Genomic DNA, 19,021 nt, shown 5'->3' on the forward strand with positions numbered 1-19,021 from the left:
TCCTGGGGGCCCAAAAACACAAAACAGAAACATCATCTGCACTCCTGTGTTCTTTGCAGCACTATCCATAGTAGCCAGAATCTGAAAACAACCTGAGTGTCTGAGAAGAGACGACTAGATAAAGAAACCGTGGTACATCTACACAGTGGAATACTACAGAGCCATTAGGAAAAAATGAAGTAATGAAATTTGCTTATAGATGTATGGTTGTGGAGAGTATCTTGCTGAGTGAAATGAGTCGGGAGATAAACAGATAGAGAATGACAGAATTCATTTGTGGGACTTTTTTTAAAAAAAAGTATGGAGACTAATATTCATGGCCAAGGAAAATGGGGGCCAGAAGCTTGTCATAAGAGTGTGGGGGGTGGCGAAGGGCAGTTAGGATATATAAGGGACCAGTATGTCAATAATAGTTCGAGATGATAATTTTGGACAGAAACTAAATGTTGAAAGTAGGTAAAGGGATATACCTGGTAACTTTTAAGCATCTGTATTACAAATCATAAGGTCCAAAGGGGTGAGAGGAGAGAAGAGAGGAAGAGAGAGAGAAGAGAAAGGAAGAGAGAGAGAGGAAGAGAGGAAGAGAAAGAGAGGAAGAGAGAGACAGAGAGGAAGAGAGAGACAGGAAGAGAGAGGAAGAGAGAGAAAGAGAGAGAGACAGAGAGGAAGAGAGACAGGAAGAGAGTGAGAAAGAGAGAGAGAGAAAGTGCATGCCATAGAGACAGGGTGGGGGCAGGAGGGAAACTGGGAACAATGGTGGTGAGAAATGTACACTGATAAAGGGATGGGTGTTAGAACATTACATAAACATTAACAACTTTGTAACTCTGTATGTCACTGTGATTACATTTTTAAAAATTGAAAAAATAAAGATGGAAAACCAAAATAAAAGAAAGAATAACTGTAAAGGCTGAAGAAGTTGTTAGGGAGATACTGAATGGGCTGAGTGCAGGCTTTGCATGTAGGAGGGCTGGTCCCCATCCCTAGCACCACATGGTCCCCTACAACCTCTCTGAGCCCCATATGGACCCTGGCACACCTGGAGCACCACCAAGTGTGGCCTCAAGACAAAACAAGGTCGCCCAAGTACCAGACTGATCCAGTGAAAAATCCCAGTGATGTAGCACTGTGGCTTACTCTTCTGGGTCCCTCTTCCCCCTTGAGAGATAAACTGAGCCATGAATGCAGCTCAGTGGTAGGGTATATGCTTCACGTGTATGAGGTCTGGGTTTGAGTCCTACCACCAAAACGCACAAAAGAAAAGGTATTGATTTATTATGACCATTTTGGGGTGGGGTATACCTGTGGTGTATTCGGTATGCCAAAAACAGTAACAACAATGGGCCTCATTCCACTGACACTGAAAGAGCCCCTAATAAAGAGTGTTAAGAAGGATGAGCAAGGGGGCTGGAGTGGTAGCACAATGGTTAGGGCATTTGCTTTGCACGTGACTGACCTGGGTTCGATTCCCAGCATCCCATATGGTCCCCCGAGCACCGCCAGGAGTAATTCCTGAGTGCAGAGCCAGGAATAACCCCTGAGCATCACCGGTGTGACTTTAAAAAAAAAGAAGCAAGGAGAGGCTGATAAAATCTCAGGGACGAACTAGACTAGACTGCCAAAATGAAGGACTAAAATGATTGTACTTTCAATGCATGTATGCTGGCATTGGAAGCATCCATCAAGGACCTGATGGATGACCTGAAGTGCAGAAAATCAAGTACAACATCATTGGTCTGATCGAGACAAGAAGGCATCTATCACCTCACACCATTTTCGACACTAGAGAAGAACTGTTTCTCGGAAAATGCGACAATAGAGGCATTGGTGGTGTCGGTGTCCTTGTCAACATGAACTTGGCCATGAACATTGATTCATTGGAATGCCTAACGACCTGAATTGGATGATTACGCTTGAATAGATGTGGCTCACTGCTGGCAGTTTCTATCTTCGTCGTCTATGCACCAACATCCAACTACAATGAAGAAGAAATTGAGAAGTTCTACATGGAGCTGGAGAAGTTCTATAAAGAAGACCACACCTTCTACAAGTCGGTGATGTCAATGCCAAGATAGGACCAAGAAGGTCGCCTGTGAAGAACTCCACATTGCCTAGAACTCCACATGGCCTAGAATGGAATAACAGGGTGAGAGACTGAGTTCATCATGTTGACCAAGATCATCCGTGGTAACTCACAGTTCCAGAAGGCCAAATCTAAACGTTGGACATTGGAGTCTCCCAGTGGACAGTTCCACATGAAAGTGACCTCATCATATTCAATCGACAGTTTTTCCTGACCGATGTCACTATTGTCCCAAAATTCCAAACGGGATCGGACCAATGTCTTCTTTGTGCAAAAGTCTACTTCACAGAGCAGGGAGAAAGGACTGAAAAGTTTAAGTTTAAGAAGAGAACTCCCAGGATGACGACCAACTGGGAGCTCTTTGGCACTATTGTGGCAACTTGTGGAAGATGCCGTCATTGACAACATCAATGAGGAATACAATTGACTGGTTCATCACCTCCATGACTGCGCGAGGAATGCCATGAGTAGGAAAGCCACAAACAGATACCTGTCTTCGGAAACTCTAGAGCTCATTCGCCAACGTGGTTTGGCACAAGACTCAGGCAATCACAAGCTAACATGCGAGCTCGCAAAGCTGTGCAGAAAAGCAATAAAGGAAGACCTCAAAGAGAGAAGAGCAGCAGTATTGGCCGATGTGGCAGAGGCCGGGAAAAGTATTCGCAATGTTCGCCTGTCCTTTGCCAACTACAAGAACAAGATGACTGCCCTCCGATGTCACAACTTCCAGAAGGGAAGAGGATTATTCATGACTTCTACTGGGATCTCTTCAACAGCCACGTCCACCTGCACACATACCAAATTCCGCAGGATGGATATGTTGTCCCCAATGTCCTCCCTTCTGAAATCCACATGCCATTTCATCAGTAAAGACGCATACAGCACCCGGTCTAGCAAGGTCAGACCCGAACGCCTGAAGAATCTGCCACCAATACTCATCAATACACTGGCTTGGCTCTTCACACGCTACCTGTCTGAATGCAAGGTTCTGTCCCAGTGGAAAACCAGCAGGACCATCCTGTTGTACAAGAAGGGAGACATCCACAACATCGGCAACTATCGCCCAATCTGCCTGTTGTCAGTCGTCTACAGGCTGTTCACTTGAGTCATCTTGAATAGGATTGGCAGAACACTAGACGAAAGACAACCATGCAAGCAAGCTGGGTTCCGAAAAGAATTCAGCACAATTGACCATATCCACACAGTGACTAACCTCATTGTGTTTCACGAGAGTTCAAGATGCCACTCTGTCTAACGTTCATCGGTTTAGAAGAAGGCCTTTGACTCTGTTGAGACTGAAGTGTTCATTGAAGCCCTAGCCAAACAGGGCATTCAAACTCAGTACATAAAGATCCTCTGTGAGCTATATTATGGATTCACCACCAGGATCTAACCATTCTACAAGGAAGTGATTGACGTAAAGAGAAAGGTTCACCAACTTCCAACTACTACAAAGCGGTAGTCATTAAAACAGCATGGTACTGGAACAAAGGCAGAGCTGTAGACCAGTGGAACAGGGTTGAATACTCTGACACAATCCCCCAAATATATGATCATCTAATCTTTGATAAGGGAGCAAGAAATGTGAAGTGGAGCAAGGAAAGAATGTTTAACAAATTGTGCTGGCAAAACTGGACGGCTACATGCAAAAAAATGGGCTTAGACCTCCACCTATCACCATGTACAAAAGTCAGATCAAAATGGATTAAAGACCTCAACATCAGACCAGAATCCCTAAGGTATATTGAAGACAAGGTTGGCAAAACCCTCCATGATATCGAAGCCAATGGTATCTTCAAAGCTGACACGCCACTGGCCAAGCAAGTGAAAACAAAGATAAATAAATGGGACTATCTCAAACTAAGAAGCTTCTGCACCTCAAAAGAAACAGTGACCAAAATACAAAGACAATCTACAGAATGGGAAAGGATATTTATGCAGTACCCATCCGATAAAGGGTTGATAACAAGGATATACAATGCACTGGTTGAACTCCACAAGAAGAAAACTGCCAACCCAATCAAAAAATGGGGTGATGAAATGAACAGAAACTTTCCCAAAGAAGAAATCCGAATGGCTCAGAGGCACATGAGAAAATGTTCAAGATCACTAATCATCAGGGAGATGCAGATCAAAACAACAATGAGATATCATCTCACACCAGAGAGACTGGCCCACATCCCAAAAAACAAAAGCAACAGGTGTTGGCATGGATGTGGGGAGAAAGGGACTCTCCTTCACTGCTGGTGAGAATGCTGACTGGTTCAGCCCTTTTGGAAAACAATATGGACGATTCTCAAAAAGTTAGAAATTGAGCTTCCATTTGACCCAGCAATACCACTCCTGGGAATATATCCCGGAGAGGCAAAAAGGTATAGTAGAGATGACAATCTGCATTTCTATGTTCATTGCTGCACAATAGCCACAATATGGAAAAAACCAGAGTGCCCAAAAATATATGACTGGCTAAAGAAACTCTGATATATCTACACAATGGAATACTACTTAGCTGTCAGAAAACATGAAGTCATGAAATTTGCATATAAGTGGATCAACATGGAAAGTATCATGCTGAGTGAAATAAGTCAGAAAGAAAGCGACAAACAGAAAGATTGCATTCATATGTGGAATATAAAGTAGCTGAGAGGTACAAGCTTACAATGTTGCAATTTCTGGCAGATATTTCTCTGGACTTAGTTACTAAAATACAGAAATCCAAAACCGTGCGGCTGCTAGTGTGGGCTCTTGGCCTCATATCTCTTCATTCTCAGCAATGGAAAACAAATTACCAAATGCTTTCTTTTCAGCAGGTCGACTTTAGGGGGGAGAAACTCCAAATCAATAATAGTGAGTTTTTTGTTGAAATATTGAATGTAATCAAAGTAAAGTGAAAGTAAAGTGAAATTTACCAGTTACACAAGCGGGGTGGGGGGCTGGGGAGGTGTGTGTGGGGGAAGGTATACTGTGATTCTTGGTGGGGGAATATGTGCACTAGTGAAGGGATGGGTGTTCGAACATTGTATAACTGAGACTTAAACCTGAAAGCTTTGTAACTTTCCACATGGTGATTCAATAAAAGAATAAATTTAAAATAAATAAATAAATATATACTCTTGAGATACAAAAAAAGAAAAGAGAGAGGGGTTCAGCAGGGTGATGCCATTTCACCAAAATTCTTCAGTGTCACCCTGGAGAACGTCATGCGACTACTGGAATGGGAATGAATGGGAATGGAGATAGATGATCGGCAACTACACCACCTCCGCTTTGCTGATGACATTGTTCTAATAACACCAAACATTAGCCAAGCTGCACAAATGCTGGCCACTTCAACCAAGAGTGTGGAAAGGTCGGACAAGAGCTGAATCCCACCAAGACAATGTTCATGAAAAACAAACTAGTCCCTGACATTCCATTTGCTCTCAATGGAACATCTCTGAATGCAATGGCTATGTGTATCTGGGTTGAGAACTCAACATGAGGAACGACTTTGCGCCAGTACTGCCCAGGAGGAAGAGAGCAGCGTGGAACGCCTTCAAGAGTGTCAAAGAAGTTGTTAAGAGGATGAAGAACCTCCAGCTCTGGGCACATCTTTTTGATTCCACCATTCTTCCTGCACTAACATACGCCTCAGAGACTGGGCCCTACGAAAACAGGACGAGAACGTTATTCGGGTACCCCAAAGAGGAATCAAAAGAGCTCTGCTTGGAATATCACATTTCACTCAAGTGAGAGAAGGAATCTGGAGTTTCGACCTCCGTTGACGATCAAGAATCAAGGACGCAGTCTCGTTTGCCAAGGCATCGAAAATCAGGTGGACCAGACATGTAATGTGATTTATTACGTGAGACGACCGCTGGACTAGAGCTGTTACCAACTGGCTTCCATGGGACGTCAAAAGACTGCGTGGCTGCCCACCTACAAGATGGTCATACTTTTTCGTCAAAACCCTGAATGAACGGTTTGAGACTCTTCGTGTTCCTGAAGCGAGCAGATACCAGATACTAGCTTGTGACAGGGATAAATGAAGACGTTACTGGAGCCCACTCGAGCAAATCGAAGATAAAAGGGATGACAAGTGATACAAGTGACAGTGATTTTGGGGAATTACGCCAAGTGGTGGTTATCAGGAGCTATTCTGGCACTTGGGCAGGAGTGACAGCCAGCAGTGTTCAGGGGACACTGACCACATGAGGTTCTGGAGATTGAACCTGAGTCAGCCACATGCAAGGCAAGCACCTTACCCCCTATGCTTTCTAGCCATAGGCTTTCTAGCCAGCCCAATAAAAGAAAATTTAAACGACAGCTACATGCTGAATTTGTCTGGTGTGACTGCAAAAATGAAGATTTCCTAAGGTGGGGACTCTTCACTATCTCCCTACATATTTAAAATTTTAAATTTCAGCATTGAATATATGTTTTAGATATTTTGCTTTCTGAAGCTCTAAAAGTATCTTAATGGTTGAGATTACTAGGAGAAAGAGAAGGGATAAAGGGATAAGTAATCCATGGCCCTTACCTGAGCATCTAGGTTAAGTATGAGTGCTTTATTCCTTATTCTCTGCTCCATCCTGGATGTAGAGACTGAATATCAACATTTTTAAAAAAATCAAATCGACATTCAAGCCTAGAGGTGTCTAACATAGCAACTTGGTGAAAGAGCCAAAACTTCCCAGCCTTGTTAGCCTTTTAGAGTCATTGCTTAGACTCTTCTCTTTTACCAATACACACTGAATTTGTAGCGAAAGAAATATGTATGAAAATTAGATTTTAAACAAATTTTACGTTTTGTGTAGAACTGGCCTGGCTAATTCCTTTAAGTATGGCTTTCCAAATCTCTAAATATATTAGTTGTATATAATCTCAGATTTAACCCAAGTTATTGTCACTTGTGCATAATCTCAAATCAAAACTAGAGTCCCTATGAGCTCTCTGAGACTGATTGCTTTTTATCCCACTGCATTTTGTCTTTCAGGTGTATTGATGGTGATCTTGACATTCAGCTTCTTTCTGCCATGGTTGCATAACAACCAGAGGAATAATAAAAATGAGTGACTTTTCTAAAAGCCTCAGATTAAGTTTTAGGATAGTGGAGCTGGATATGAAAAAGATTTTATCGCCTCCCATTCAACACCCTGGCTGCACTGGACTCTCTGATGTTAGTGTCCCCTGAGGGACTCTCTATAGTCTTCTGTCACTGAGACTTAGAAAAATTACTGTGAAATGAGGTATCCTGTGTTTGTTCTTTTGAGTGTGTATTAAATGCTGTTTGAAAAGTCTCATGACATTGACTGTAAATCTCAAGTGGTAATTATTGATTTTAATTTAAAAAATTTAAATAAGGTGGGGCTGGAGAGATAGCACAGCGGGTAGGGCGTTTGCCTTGCACGCGAGCGACCCGGGTTCAAATCCCAGCATCCCATATGGTCCCCTGAGCATGGCCAGGGGTGGTTCCTGAGTGCAGAGCCAGGAGTAACCCCTGTGCATTGCCAGGTGTGACCCAAAAAGCAAAAAAAAAATTTTTAAATAAGGTAAGAAGGAAAGGTGGTGAAAAACAACAAAATCTGATATCAGGTGTCACCTGAAGGAGCAGAATTGTTAATGCGGTAGAAGAGAGGCTTCTTTCCAACTACTGCCTCACAAGGTGATGTCAGCCACAGGATCATCTTTCTACCAGAACGTTGCTTTTGAAAGTAAACTAGGTGTTCCCTCATCCACAAAGGATGCCCAAAAATCTAAATGTATTCTAAAATATTTTTCTAAATATTTTACTAACTTGAGGCAAGTTGTTATTCTTCAACAGACTTAAAAACAAAATAAAGCACCCAAAGTTAAGTTGGATCCTGAATTACTTTTAAAGTAGGTAGGTCATGTATTTTTAATCACTATTTGACAGGAAACAAAACCAAGTGTAGATGAGTTTGCTGGCCTGCCCAAGGTCAGATAGAGCCAAACCCCATGATCAGAACTTCTGCTTCAATTAAAAAAAATCAGCATTATCACAAAGGAAAACTCATGAGTTATGAAATATTATATTAAAATTTTGTTTCAGGGTCTGATATATAGTGGGTAGGGCACTTGCCTTGCATTTTTTCCAACCAGGGTTTGATTTTGGTCCCCCTGTGTGGAGACCCAGAAGTAACCCCTGAGCATCACCGGTATAACCCAAAAAAACAAAAAAATTTGTTTAGGCTCATTGATAGTGCACATGCTTGCATGTGTGAAGTGCTTGGCTTGATCCCTGGCAACACTAAAGACTGTAGCACTGCACTGCACTGTCGTCCTGTTGTTCATTGACTTGCTCGAATGGCACCAGTAACCTCTACATTGTGAGACTTGTTACTGTTTTTTGGCATATCGAATACTCCATGGGTAGCTTGCCAGGCTCTGCTGTGCGAGCTGGATACTCTCGGTAGCTTGCCGGGCTCTCCAAGAGGGACGGAGGGATCAAACCCAGGTTGGTCACATGCAAGGCAAACGCCCTACCTGCTGTGCTATCTATCGCTCCAGCCCAACACTAAAGAATTAAATAAACTTTCTTTTCTTTTTTGCTTTTTGGGTCACACTCGGCAATGCACAGGGATTACTCCTGGCTCATGCACTCAGGAATTACTCCTGGCGATGCTCAGGGAACCATATGGGATGCTGGTAATGGAATCCGGTTTTGCCGCAAATGCCCTACCAGCTGTGCTATCACTACAGCCCCAATAAAATGTCTTTAAGAATTAATATGCAGGGCTGGAGCAATAGCACAGCGGGTGTTTGATTCCCAGCATCCCATATGGTCCTCTGAGCACAGCCAGGAGTAATTTCTGAGTGCATGAGCCAGGAGTAACCCTTGTGCATCGCCGGGTGTGACCCCTCCTCCCCAAAAAAGTCAGTTCATAACAGGTTTTTTTTCTTTGAAGGAAATTCCAATGTCAGGATTAGAATTGAAAGTAAAAAAAAGGGGGGCGGGGTGGGGGTGAGATAAAACCTAAGTAATAATTAAGTGGCTGTTGAGTTGTCAGTGACTAGGTGCTACTTGGTGAGCACATTTCAGTTATCACTTGCCCAGATGACAGCCATGTACAGTCATGGACCTTGTCTCCTGAACATAAATCACATCTGGTCATTTTTTTTAATTTGTATGTGGGGAGCAAGGGCTGAAGCTATAGCACAGAGGATAGGGCATTTGCCTTGCATGCGGCCGACCCGGGTCCCATTCCTCTGCCCCTCTCGGAGAGCCTGGCAAGCTACCGAGAGTATCCCGCCTGCACGGCAGAGCCTGGCAAGCTATCCGTGGGTATTTGACATGCCAAAAACAGTAACAAGTCTCACAATGGAGACGTTACTGGTGCCTGCTCAAGCAAACTGATGAACAAGGGGAAGACAGTGCTACAGTGGGGAGCAAAATGAGGAGAGGAGGGGAGGTCTAGATCATATAAGGCAGTGCAGGTGGTTGAACCTGGGTTACCTTGATAGATTTTTTTTTTTTGGTGGGGGGAAGGTTAAAGGGAGGAACACCGGGGCTATATCTGGCAGTGTTGGACCAGGGTGTGTGGGGGCATGTGCTGGGGAGCAATCCCAAGGCCTTTCACATGCAAAGCAAATTCTCAACTACTTGAAACAAATCCCCACCCCTGTTGCTATTTTTAAAAGCAAGTTTGAGTGGCTGGAGAGATAAAATAGTACAGGGATTAAGACTCTTGACCCACATGTAGCTGACCCTGGTTCAATCATGAACACCACATATGGTCAGCTCCCTGAGCACTGCCAAGAGTCCTCAGCAGAGCCAGCCGGGTGAAAATAACCCCAAATGTAGAAAACAGAACATGAAGGAATTCAATTTCCTCAGTAGTCAAGATTGTGGAAGTTCCAATCATGTTTTTATCAAGCCCACTTTCTGGCCAGAGAGTAGGGGTGAGAGTAAGGGTGGACCTGGCTTGCCTGCCAGCACATGGTCCCTTGAGCACCACCAGGAGGGATCCCTGAGCACAAAAGTGGGGGAACAGAATCCCCAAGCAGGGGTGATCTAAATCCCCCTTTTGTTTCTTTTAAATAAAGTGTTTGCTGCACTGTTGCTTTTATTTATTTTTTTTATAGAGAAACAAGGCCGCTTTTTTAAAAAATTTTGCTTTTTGGATCACACCCGGCGATGCTCAGGGGTTACTTCTGGCTCTTGCACTCAGGAATTACTCCTGGCGGTGCTCAGGGGACCGTATGGGATGCTGGGAATCAAACCCAGGTCGGTCGCGTGCAAGGCAAACGCCCTACCCTCTGGGCTATTGCTCCAGCCCCCAACAAGGCCATTTTTATTAAGCGGAACTTATTTAAGAAAGATGTGAGAGGGGAGAAAAAGGACAAGTATGTATTCAAGAGAGAAATTGGAGCTCTCCAGAGTGGAAATAAACAAGCAAAGAGACAAGCAACCAGGATACATGTTCAAGGGAGACCAAGGATTAAAGAGCAAGCTAAAAGTGTTGCTTTTAGTAATTACTAACTGGAAGCTTAAATGCCTCAAAAAAAAAAGCATTAGGCTTGCTCTTCAAGCTAGCGTTTTCCCATGAAGACATACCTTGCTTGTCTCTTTGTTTGCTCTTTCAAGTTAGTTCTCCCTTGAACACGTATTCTTTCCTTCCCCACCCCCACCCCCTGCATCAGTCTAGTAAATTTTGTCTAAATAAACCTACTATCTCCTGGAAATATGCCATAGGGGCCCCAAAACAATGCAAAAATGTCATCTGCACTCCTATATTCATTGCAGCACAATTCACAATTGCCAGAACCTAGAAATAATCGGAGAACAGACTACTAGATAAAACTGTGGTACATCTACACAATGGAATACAATGAAGCCATTAGGGAAAAAATGAAATCATGAAACTTGCTGATACATGGATGGAAATGGAGAGTATCATGCAGTATGATAAGAGTTAGAGGGAGAGGGAGAGATAAAATGATCACACTCATTTGTGGTAGCAGTGTAGCATTGTTGTCCCGTTGTCGTTCATCAATTTGTTCGAGCGGGCACCAATAACGTCTCCCTTGTGAGATTTGTTGTTACTTTTTTTTGGCATATTGAATATGCCATGGGTAGCTTGCCAGGCTCTGCAGTGTGGGTGGGATACTCCCGGTAGCTTGCCAGGCTCTCCAAGAGGGATGGAGGAATCGAACCCGGGTCGGCCATGTGCAAGGCAAACGCCCTACCCACTGTGCTATCGCTCCAGTCCAACAAAATATGCACACACATAAATTGTTATATACATGTATTTATATAGTGTGTGTATATGTGTGTGTGTGTATATATATATATATATATATACATATATATATAGTGTTGAAATATATTAAAGGAGGGCTGGAGCAATAGTATCATGGATGGGGAATGCACTTGCTTTGCATATGGTTGACCTGTGTTTAATCCCCAACATCACATATGGTCCCCTGAACCCCGCCAGGTATGATCCCTGAGCACAGACCCAGGAGTCATCCCTGAGAGCTGCCAGGTGTGACTCCAAAACAAATACATATTAAATGTGCCAGATAGGGGTGGAGTGATAGCACAGCGGGTAGGGCATTTGCCTTGCACGCAGCCAACCCAGTTCAATTCCCAGCATCTCATATGGGGTCCCCCAAGCACCACCAGGACTAATTCCTGAGTTCATGAGCTAGGAATAACCCCTGTCAATGCCGGGTGTGACCCAAAAAGCAAAATAAATAAATGTGCCATACAGGGTAAAAAAAAAAAATGCAGGTTTCTGCTGGTGCTTGATAACACTTTTGATAAGCTGATCTCACTTTCTTGTACATTAGACCTTGTTCCTTGACTTACTAGTATTTTTAAATTTTCCTCTCTTTTTAAAAGAACTTTAACCCGAGATAAGCATATATCTACACATATCATACATATTTATGTAAATGTCCCTCCATTTACTTAGGAAACTGGAACTGTTCAAGGAGACCACTGGGGCCTCTTTCAAATACATAAGCCTAAAGAAGTGGTTCTAAACCTGGAGTGGGGATTGTTTGGGGGATCACAAATTGTGGGAGCTAGACATGTTACTGGTATCTGGAATATAAAGGATACTACTAATATCCTATTGTGCACAGGATCAGCCTTTACAACAGATAAATATGCAGTTCAAAATGTCAGGGGGTCTGGAGTGATACTAGGAGGGCATCTGCCTTGCATGCAGCCATCCTCCTCCTCATCATCATTATCCCGTTGATCATCGATTTTCTCGAGTGGTCTCAGTACCGTTCCATTCGTTCTAGCCCTGAGATTTTAGAAGCCTCTTTTTACTCGTCCTTCCCAATCGTGCCGCATGGAGGCTCTTTCAGGGTCAGGGGAATGAGACCCATCAGTTACTGGTTTTGGCATATGAATATGCCAGTGGGGAGCTTGCCAGGCTCTCTCATGTGGGCAGGAAACTCTCAGTAGCTTGCCAGATTCTCCGAAGGGGAGAATTAAGCTATAAGATGCAGCTGCGCGCTTCCGGGAGCTTGGTCTTAGTCTCTGGATGTTGGCCATTGGTGGGATTACATGGCACCGGGGGCAGTTTCTGGAGTGACTGCCTAGCTACTGGAAAATGGGGGATCTGGGCAGAAGAGGCCCAGTCCCGATCTGAGCAGGCGTGGAGATCTCGGCCCCTGGTCCCACACACTTGGGTTCCTCTGCTGGTTCCTTCATGCGAGAGGCTCGTCCGAAAGTGTGGAGAGGGGCCTAGAGCATGGCTGTGGCTGGGTTCCAGAGGTCCTCGGCCACAGGGGCTCTGTGTGGGGTGGGGAGGGAAACTCAACCCACCCTTTCTGAGGGGCCCCGGTGAAGACAGCCAGGCGCGGGGGCAAGAGACTCTGCATGGCTCTCTTCCGGGAGCTTGGTCTTATAGTCTCTGGATGTTAGCTGTTGTGCGATTACATGGCGCTGAGGGCAGTTTCTGGGTGTGACCGCCTAGCTACTGGAAAATGGGAGATCTGGGCAGAAGAGGCCCAGTCCTGATCAGAGCAGGCTTGGAGATCTTGGCCCCAGGTCCCACACACCCGGGTTCCTCTGTCGGTTCCTTCATGCGTGAGGCATGAAGCCAACCCAGGTTTAATACCTGGCATCCCATATGGTTCCCCAAGCTTTGCTAGGATTAATACCTGAATGCAGAGTCAGTAATAACTACTGAGCATTGCCAGGTGTGGTTCAAAGGATGTGAGTTATTGTTAAACTGATTAACACTGTTAAGCTCATTTGTGGTATATTAAAAAAAACAACACCAAAAACATAGTATGAGAATAATATCCAAAGGCAGTAGAAAAGAGGGTCAGGAAGACCAGTCTGTAATAGGAAGCTTGCTAAGTTATGGGAGGGTCAGTCAGGACAAAAAAATGAACCAGTTTGACAATAATTGGAAATGATCACTGGACAAGAACTGAGTGTTGAAAGGAGGTAAAGTGATATACATGATAACCTTTCAGTAATAGGATTGCAAACCACAATGTCTATAAGAAAAGGAATAGGAGAGAGGGGGGGGAGAAAAGGAGTGAAAGGGAGGGAGGAAGAGAAAGAGAGGTCTGGTGGCAGGAGGAGGGCAGGAGGAAAACTGCGGACATTGGTGTCAGCAAACATACACTGGTTAAGGGATGGGTGATAAAACACTGTATAACTGAAACCCCATCATCACTTTTGTGCCTGTGCATCATGTTGACTAAATTAAAAAAATAATACCGTGTTTCACTAAAAAAAGGGAGAAATTAAATGAGATGCCTCATCAACATGATAGGAAAAGTAGCAGAAATCAATAAAAGTTTTTAAAGTAAACACTGCCGCCCAGATAAGATCCGGAGCTGCTGCTCATGAAACGGACCCTCTGCTCCTAAAGACTATGATCCAAGAGGTCTTCTAACCCATTTTGTCACCCAGAGCAGCTTCTTACAGAAATGCATCTAGACTGTGAGCTGTACTACGACCATGTGCTGCCCAGGGAGGGATTTTCCCTCTCCACCCTCTTTTTCTGCACGGAAAATGGCGGTGGCGGCATCATCCACGTGGCAAGAGCCACCCCCTGAGACTTCCACCCAGAGGTATGAACTTTGCAATATTGTGGCTCATAGGCGATCATGGGAAGGGGGCTTTACCGGCACGCCCTTGGCCCAGATAAGATCCAGAGCTGCTGCCCCCGAAACACCCTCTGCTCCCAAAGATTATGATTAAATGATGCCTTTTCAGCAGGCCTGATTATTGGGGGAAAATTCCAAACAATAGTGAGTTCTCTATTGAAGTATTGAATGTACTCAAAGTATAGAGAGAATAAAATGAAGATCATTAGCGACTTAGGTGGGGCTGGGTGGAAAGGGGGGTATATTGGGGTTCTTGGTGGTGGAACATGTGCACTGGTGAAGGGATGAGGGTTCAATCATTGTATGACTGAGACTTAAACCTGAAAGCTTTGTATTTTTTTCACGGTGATTCAATATAATAATAATAATAATAATAATAATAAAACTAAACACTGCCAGGTGTGTCCCAAAAGTTAAAAAAAATCAATACATGTTTATATGCTTTAAGAGCAAAAATACATAGTTATGAGAAATGCCAAACTTGGGACAGTGGACTACCACAAGTGGGATAAAGACTTCCGTTTTACTTCTGTAAATTTTTGTCTTGGATGCATGAGTGTAAGGGTGTCTTATCATCTTTAATGAGAACCACCTTTCCCTTCTGTTTAGCAGCAGAGTCCTGGATTTGTCAATGAATGGCAATGATAATTTCCCGTTATCTGGAACTGATACAGTCCAACTTCCATGCCAAAGAATATGACCTTGAGGTTTTCATTTCCCAGTGTGGCCCTTACAAAGCAACACAAACTAGGGAGTGGTGACAGCAGATATTTCTCTTCTGGAGGTCACAAGGTCAAGGCCAACTCCCCCTGCTCCTTCCTGTGAGCTTCCTTCTCACAGCTCCAGTCCTGACACAAGAGCATCACTGGAATTCTCCATCTGTGCGTATCTGCCTGTGTCCAAGTTTCCTTTCCTTTATGGACTCTGGTAGTTGTGGATAAGTGTTGAACAGTAACCCCAAGTGTTTTATCTTAATTTTGTTTTTAGTTGAATCACCATGAGATACAGTTACAGATTTAAACTTTTATGATTACATTTCAGTCATACAATGATTGAGTACCCATCCCTCCACCAGTGCCCATTCTCCACCTCCAAGGTTCCCAGTATTCCTCCCACCACCCCCACCCCTTCCCACCCTGCCTCTGTGGCAGGAACATTCCCTCTTACTCTCTCCCCTTAAACCCCAGTGTTTTAGGTTTCATCAGTGAATTGCCCATTTTCCTCCCACCACACGTTTACAGTGCTCTTACAAGCACCCCCAATCTCCTGAGTTTATCTTAAATCTTTCCTCTGTGTTGGTTACTAGATTCCCCAAATCAGGCTTGGTTATTTATTAAGTAAAGCCTTCTGGTGACCATGGGATTTTTATATGTGTAGTGAATCACTTGCTTTTCCTGTATAACCTTTCCATATTTTACTACAGAGCAATGTTCTTTGCTTTACCAAAGAGAGACTATTAATGCACAGCTCTTAATATTTGGCAGCTGACTGACTCCTGGGCATCCATCATAATTACTTGACTCAAGTTCAGTTGCCATAGATCCTAATATCCAAAAAAGGGGGGATCCCACCATGGGACTTGGATAAACCTGGGGCACACAACAAAGCTACCCAGCATCAAAATGGGACAGACTATGAAGCATAAAAGCATGGTCTTGATGCAAGCTTAAGAGTATCTTAAGGGGGACTTGTCCCCAGGGAGAAGAAAAAGTAAACCAGCCTAAGGACTTAATCTGGCTGGGATTTACAGTAAAAGCCTTGCTTGCCATTGGAGTGTGGACTCCGTGGGGAACTAAGTTTTGGAATCTCTATCTCTTATTGTGTTTATACAAATAATTGCAAGTAATAAAAAGATGTAAGTTTAGAGCTGGAGTGATAGTACAGCGGGGAGGGCATTTGCCTTGCACGTGGTCGACCCAGGTTCGATCCCCAGCATCCCATATGGTCCCCTGAGCAACACCAGGAATAATTCCTGTGTAGAGCCAGGAGTAACCCTTGAGAATCGCTGGGTGTGACCCCCAAAACAAAACAAGTAAACTTCATTTTTTTCCTTTTTGGGTCAAACCCGGCAATGCACAGGGCTTACTCCTGGCTCTGCACTCATGAATCACTCCTGGTGGTGCTAAGGGGACCATATGGGATGCTGGGAATCGAACCCGGGTCGACTGCATGCAAGACAAACACCTTACCCACTGTACTACCGTTTCAGCCTGTAAACTTGTTTAATATGTACTGGTTGTAAGGGAAAGAGAAAAGCAATGTCTCCGTGAGTTAATCCCCCTAAGAGAAAATCGGCTCCGTCTAAACACTTTAATCGTGCAGTCCTATACCTCAATCCCCTCGGATGTACTGTATGTATGCTAACAGCTCTGATTTAGACATGCCATTCTGACCATCTATCCATGAGTCCCCTTTGCTCCTCTGTTGCACTCAAGTGCACACATTTGGCGGGTTTTGGCCATCAAATGTGTGCACTTGAAATCAGATGAGTTCATTTTAACTCAATAATTTTTAAGTAAATTCATTTTCTGGAGTGTAAAGGAGCCAAGACATCTTCTGGAGATAACATAATTCAACCCATACACTGGGGGTTGGGGGGTGGAACAGTCTCTCTCTTCCCAATCTCCATTTCTCAGACATTTTATTCCTCCCTGGGCTTTTTTTTTGTTTTGGGATCACACCTGGCAGTGTGCTTACTCTGCACTCAGGGTAGCTCCTGGCAGGCACAGGGTGATGCCGGGTACTGAACCTGGGTCAGCCATGTGCAAACCAAGTGCCCTGCTCTGGTCCCTTACCTGGACATTTAAGTACACACAAGCACCATTACATGACATGTTCATTGGGACTTCCTGCCCCTTTTTTTCTGTATCTCTTCTCAACCTGCTCCCCACCCCACCCCAACACACACACATGCCTTTATTATGTCTTATAGATAATTCCGTTTGATAAGGATGTCTTTATTTGGGACAGACAAACTCCACTCGGGAGCTCTCCTGGCAGTGCTCACTCAGATCATGTGGTGCCTTACAGGTCATTCTTGTGTAAAGGAAGTGTGAGGAATTGGGGTAATCCAAATCAGGCCTACTTTGGGCAGGGCTCAGTCCATCAAGCTCTCTGGCCCTCTAGATCTTTCTGATGGAGGCAGTTTCCCATTGTGTCCATTTCAATCACCTAGTCTAACCTGGACCTAAGAAAAGACATTGAGGGTTTCAAGTTGTAATTAATACCTAGACATGACTTCATAATAAGTACACTTACTTGTATATCAGTGATGCTATTAGGTAAAAGAACATGCATATTTAGTATTTTGATAAAATGTGTTGCTCCGTTTTTATGAAAACCTTTATTCACAAACACCCTTTTAAGATTTCTTTGGGGAAGGGATTTGGGCCACATCCAGTGGGTCTCCGGGATCAACCAGGGTCAGCTGTGTGTAAGGCACGTGGCTTATCTCTTATACTCTCTCTCCAGTCCGCACTAACCCTTTAGTAGCATGTTTTAGTTTACATTAGGATGGGGTAAGAATGTTTATCTCTTTTCTTTAAATTTTATCTACACTGGGTCAGTAACAGTACAGCGTTACAAGGTACCTTGTACACAGCTAACCTGGGTTTGATCTCTGGCACCTTCATATGCTTCACCATGAGCATTGTCAAGTATGACCCAAAAGAGACAAAAAACAAAAAATAAGTTGGCACAAGGCCATAAAGAGAGCATGTAACTTGCAGATGGCCTAAAGGCCGCTGGAGTGACTCTTAGGCAAGGAGTCAGTAATCCTTGAGCACTGTTGGGTGTGGCTTAACTCCCCACACCTCCCAATAGGAAATCTTGGCTTGCTGATAATTTCATTTTTATGACCAGGGCACAGACCATGATCCAAGGGGGTGGAGCACATATTCGATCCCCAACTCATGACCCCTAAGCACTCCAGGATACTGTCAGGGTGGCATATACCCAGGTGGATATTTCTTTTTTCTTTTTGGGTCACACCCAGCAATGCTCAATGGTTACTCTCCTGGCTCTGCACTCAGGAATTACTCTTGATGGCACTTGGGGGACCATATGGGATGCGGGGATTGAACCTGGGTCAGCCATGTGCAAGGCACACACTCTATCCACTGTAGTATCGCCCCCGCTCCTTGATCCTCATTTTTTTTTTTTTTTTTTGGTTTTTGGGTCACACCCGGCAATGCACAGGGGTTACTCCTGGCTCTTCACTCAGGAATTACCCCTGGCGGTGCTCAGGGGACCATATGGGATGCTGGGATTAGAACCTGGGTCGGCCGCGTGCAAGGCAAACGCCCTACCCGCTGTGCTATCGCTCCAGCCCCCTTGATCCTCATTTTTAAGAAGTGAAACCCAATCTTTCTTCATATCTTTCCCTGTTTTAAAGCTGTATGTACAACTATGTAGTACTGCTGAATCTTAAAGTCTTAAAATCTTAGGAAGCTAACCCCCTCATTTTTACAGACACAGAAATAGATCTAGGTTAGAGAGCTCATCTGCAGCATCATATACTAAAAGAGCTCATCTGCTAAACAAGAACTAGATTTTTGATTTTCTGCCTCTCAGGTGACCATAGTAGTGCCTGTGGGAACAGAGCCACACTCAGGAGCATGCCTGCAGAAACAGCTGCCTTTAGGAACAGTCCTGACCCTGCAGCTAGCAGAGTTAAAAGTACCTGTGACCTCTGAGAGTGAGTGACAGTGTCTTAGATGAACCAGTCAGCAATACTGATTGTGGACACACACACACACACACACACACACACACACACACACACACACACACACACACACACACACACACACACACACACACACACACACACACACACAAGGCACAATGTGA

General features: G+C 44.2%; 1 protein-coding gene across 3 annotated transcripts in view; it reads left to right on the forward strand.

Moving 5' to 3' along the window:
- AQP11 (aquaporin 11) overlaps positions 1-19,021 on the forward strand; it is a 45,039-nt gene that overhangs the window by 13,692 nt on the left and 12,326 nt on the right. Inside the window, exon 3 of one of the 3 annotated variants that reach the window (XM_055134037.1) lies at positions 7,059-7,374. The exons of the other annotated variants lie outside the window; for them this stretch is intronic. Within the exon in view, the coding sequence (XP_054990012.1) occupies positions 7,059-7,138 (80 nt within the window). The 3' untranslated portion in view covers positions 7,139-7,374. Of the gene's footprint in view, positions 1-7,058; positions 7,375-19,021 lie in introns of those variants that run through there. 3 annotated transcript variants of the gene reach the window in all.

This window comes from Sorex araneus, chromosome 1 (genome assembly GCF_027595985.1).
Source record: "Sorex araneus isolate mSorAra2 chromosome 1, mSorAra2.pri, whole genome shotgun sequence".
NCBI classification, from domain to species: Eukaryota; Metazoa; Chordata; class Mammalia; order Eulipotyphla; family Soricidae; genus Sorex; species Sorex araneus.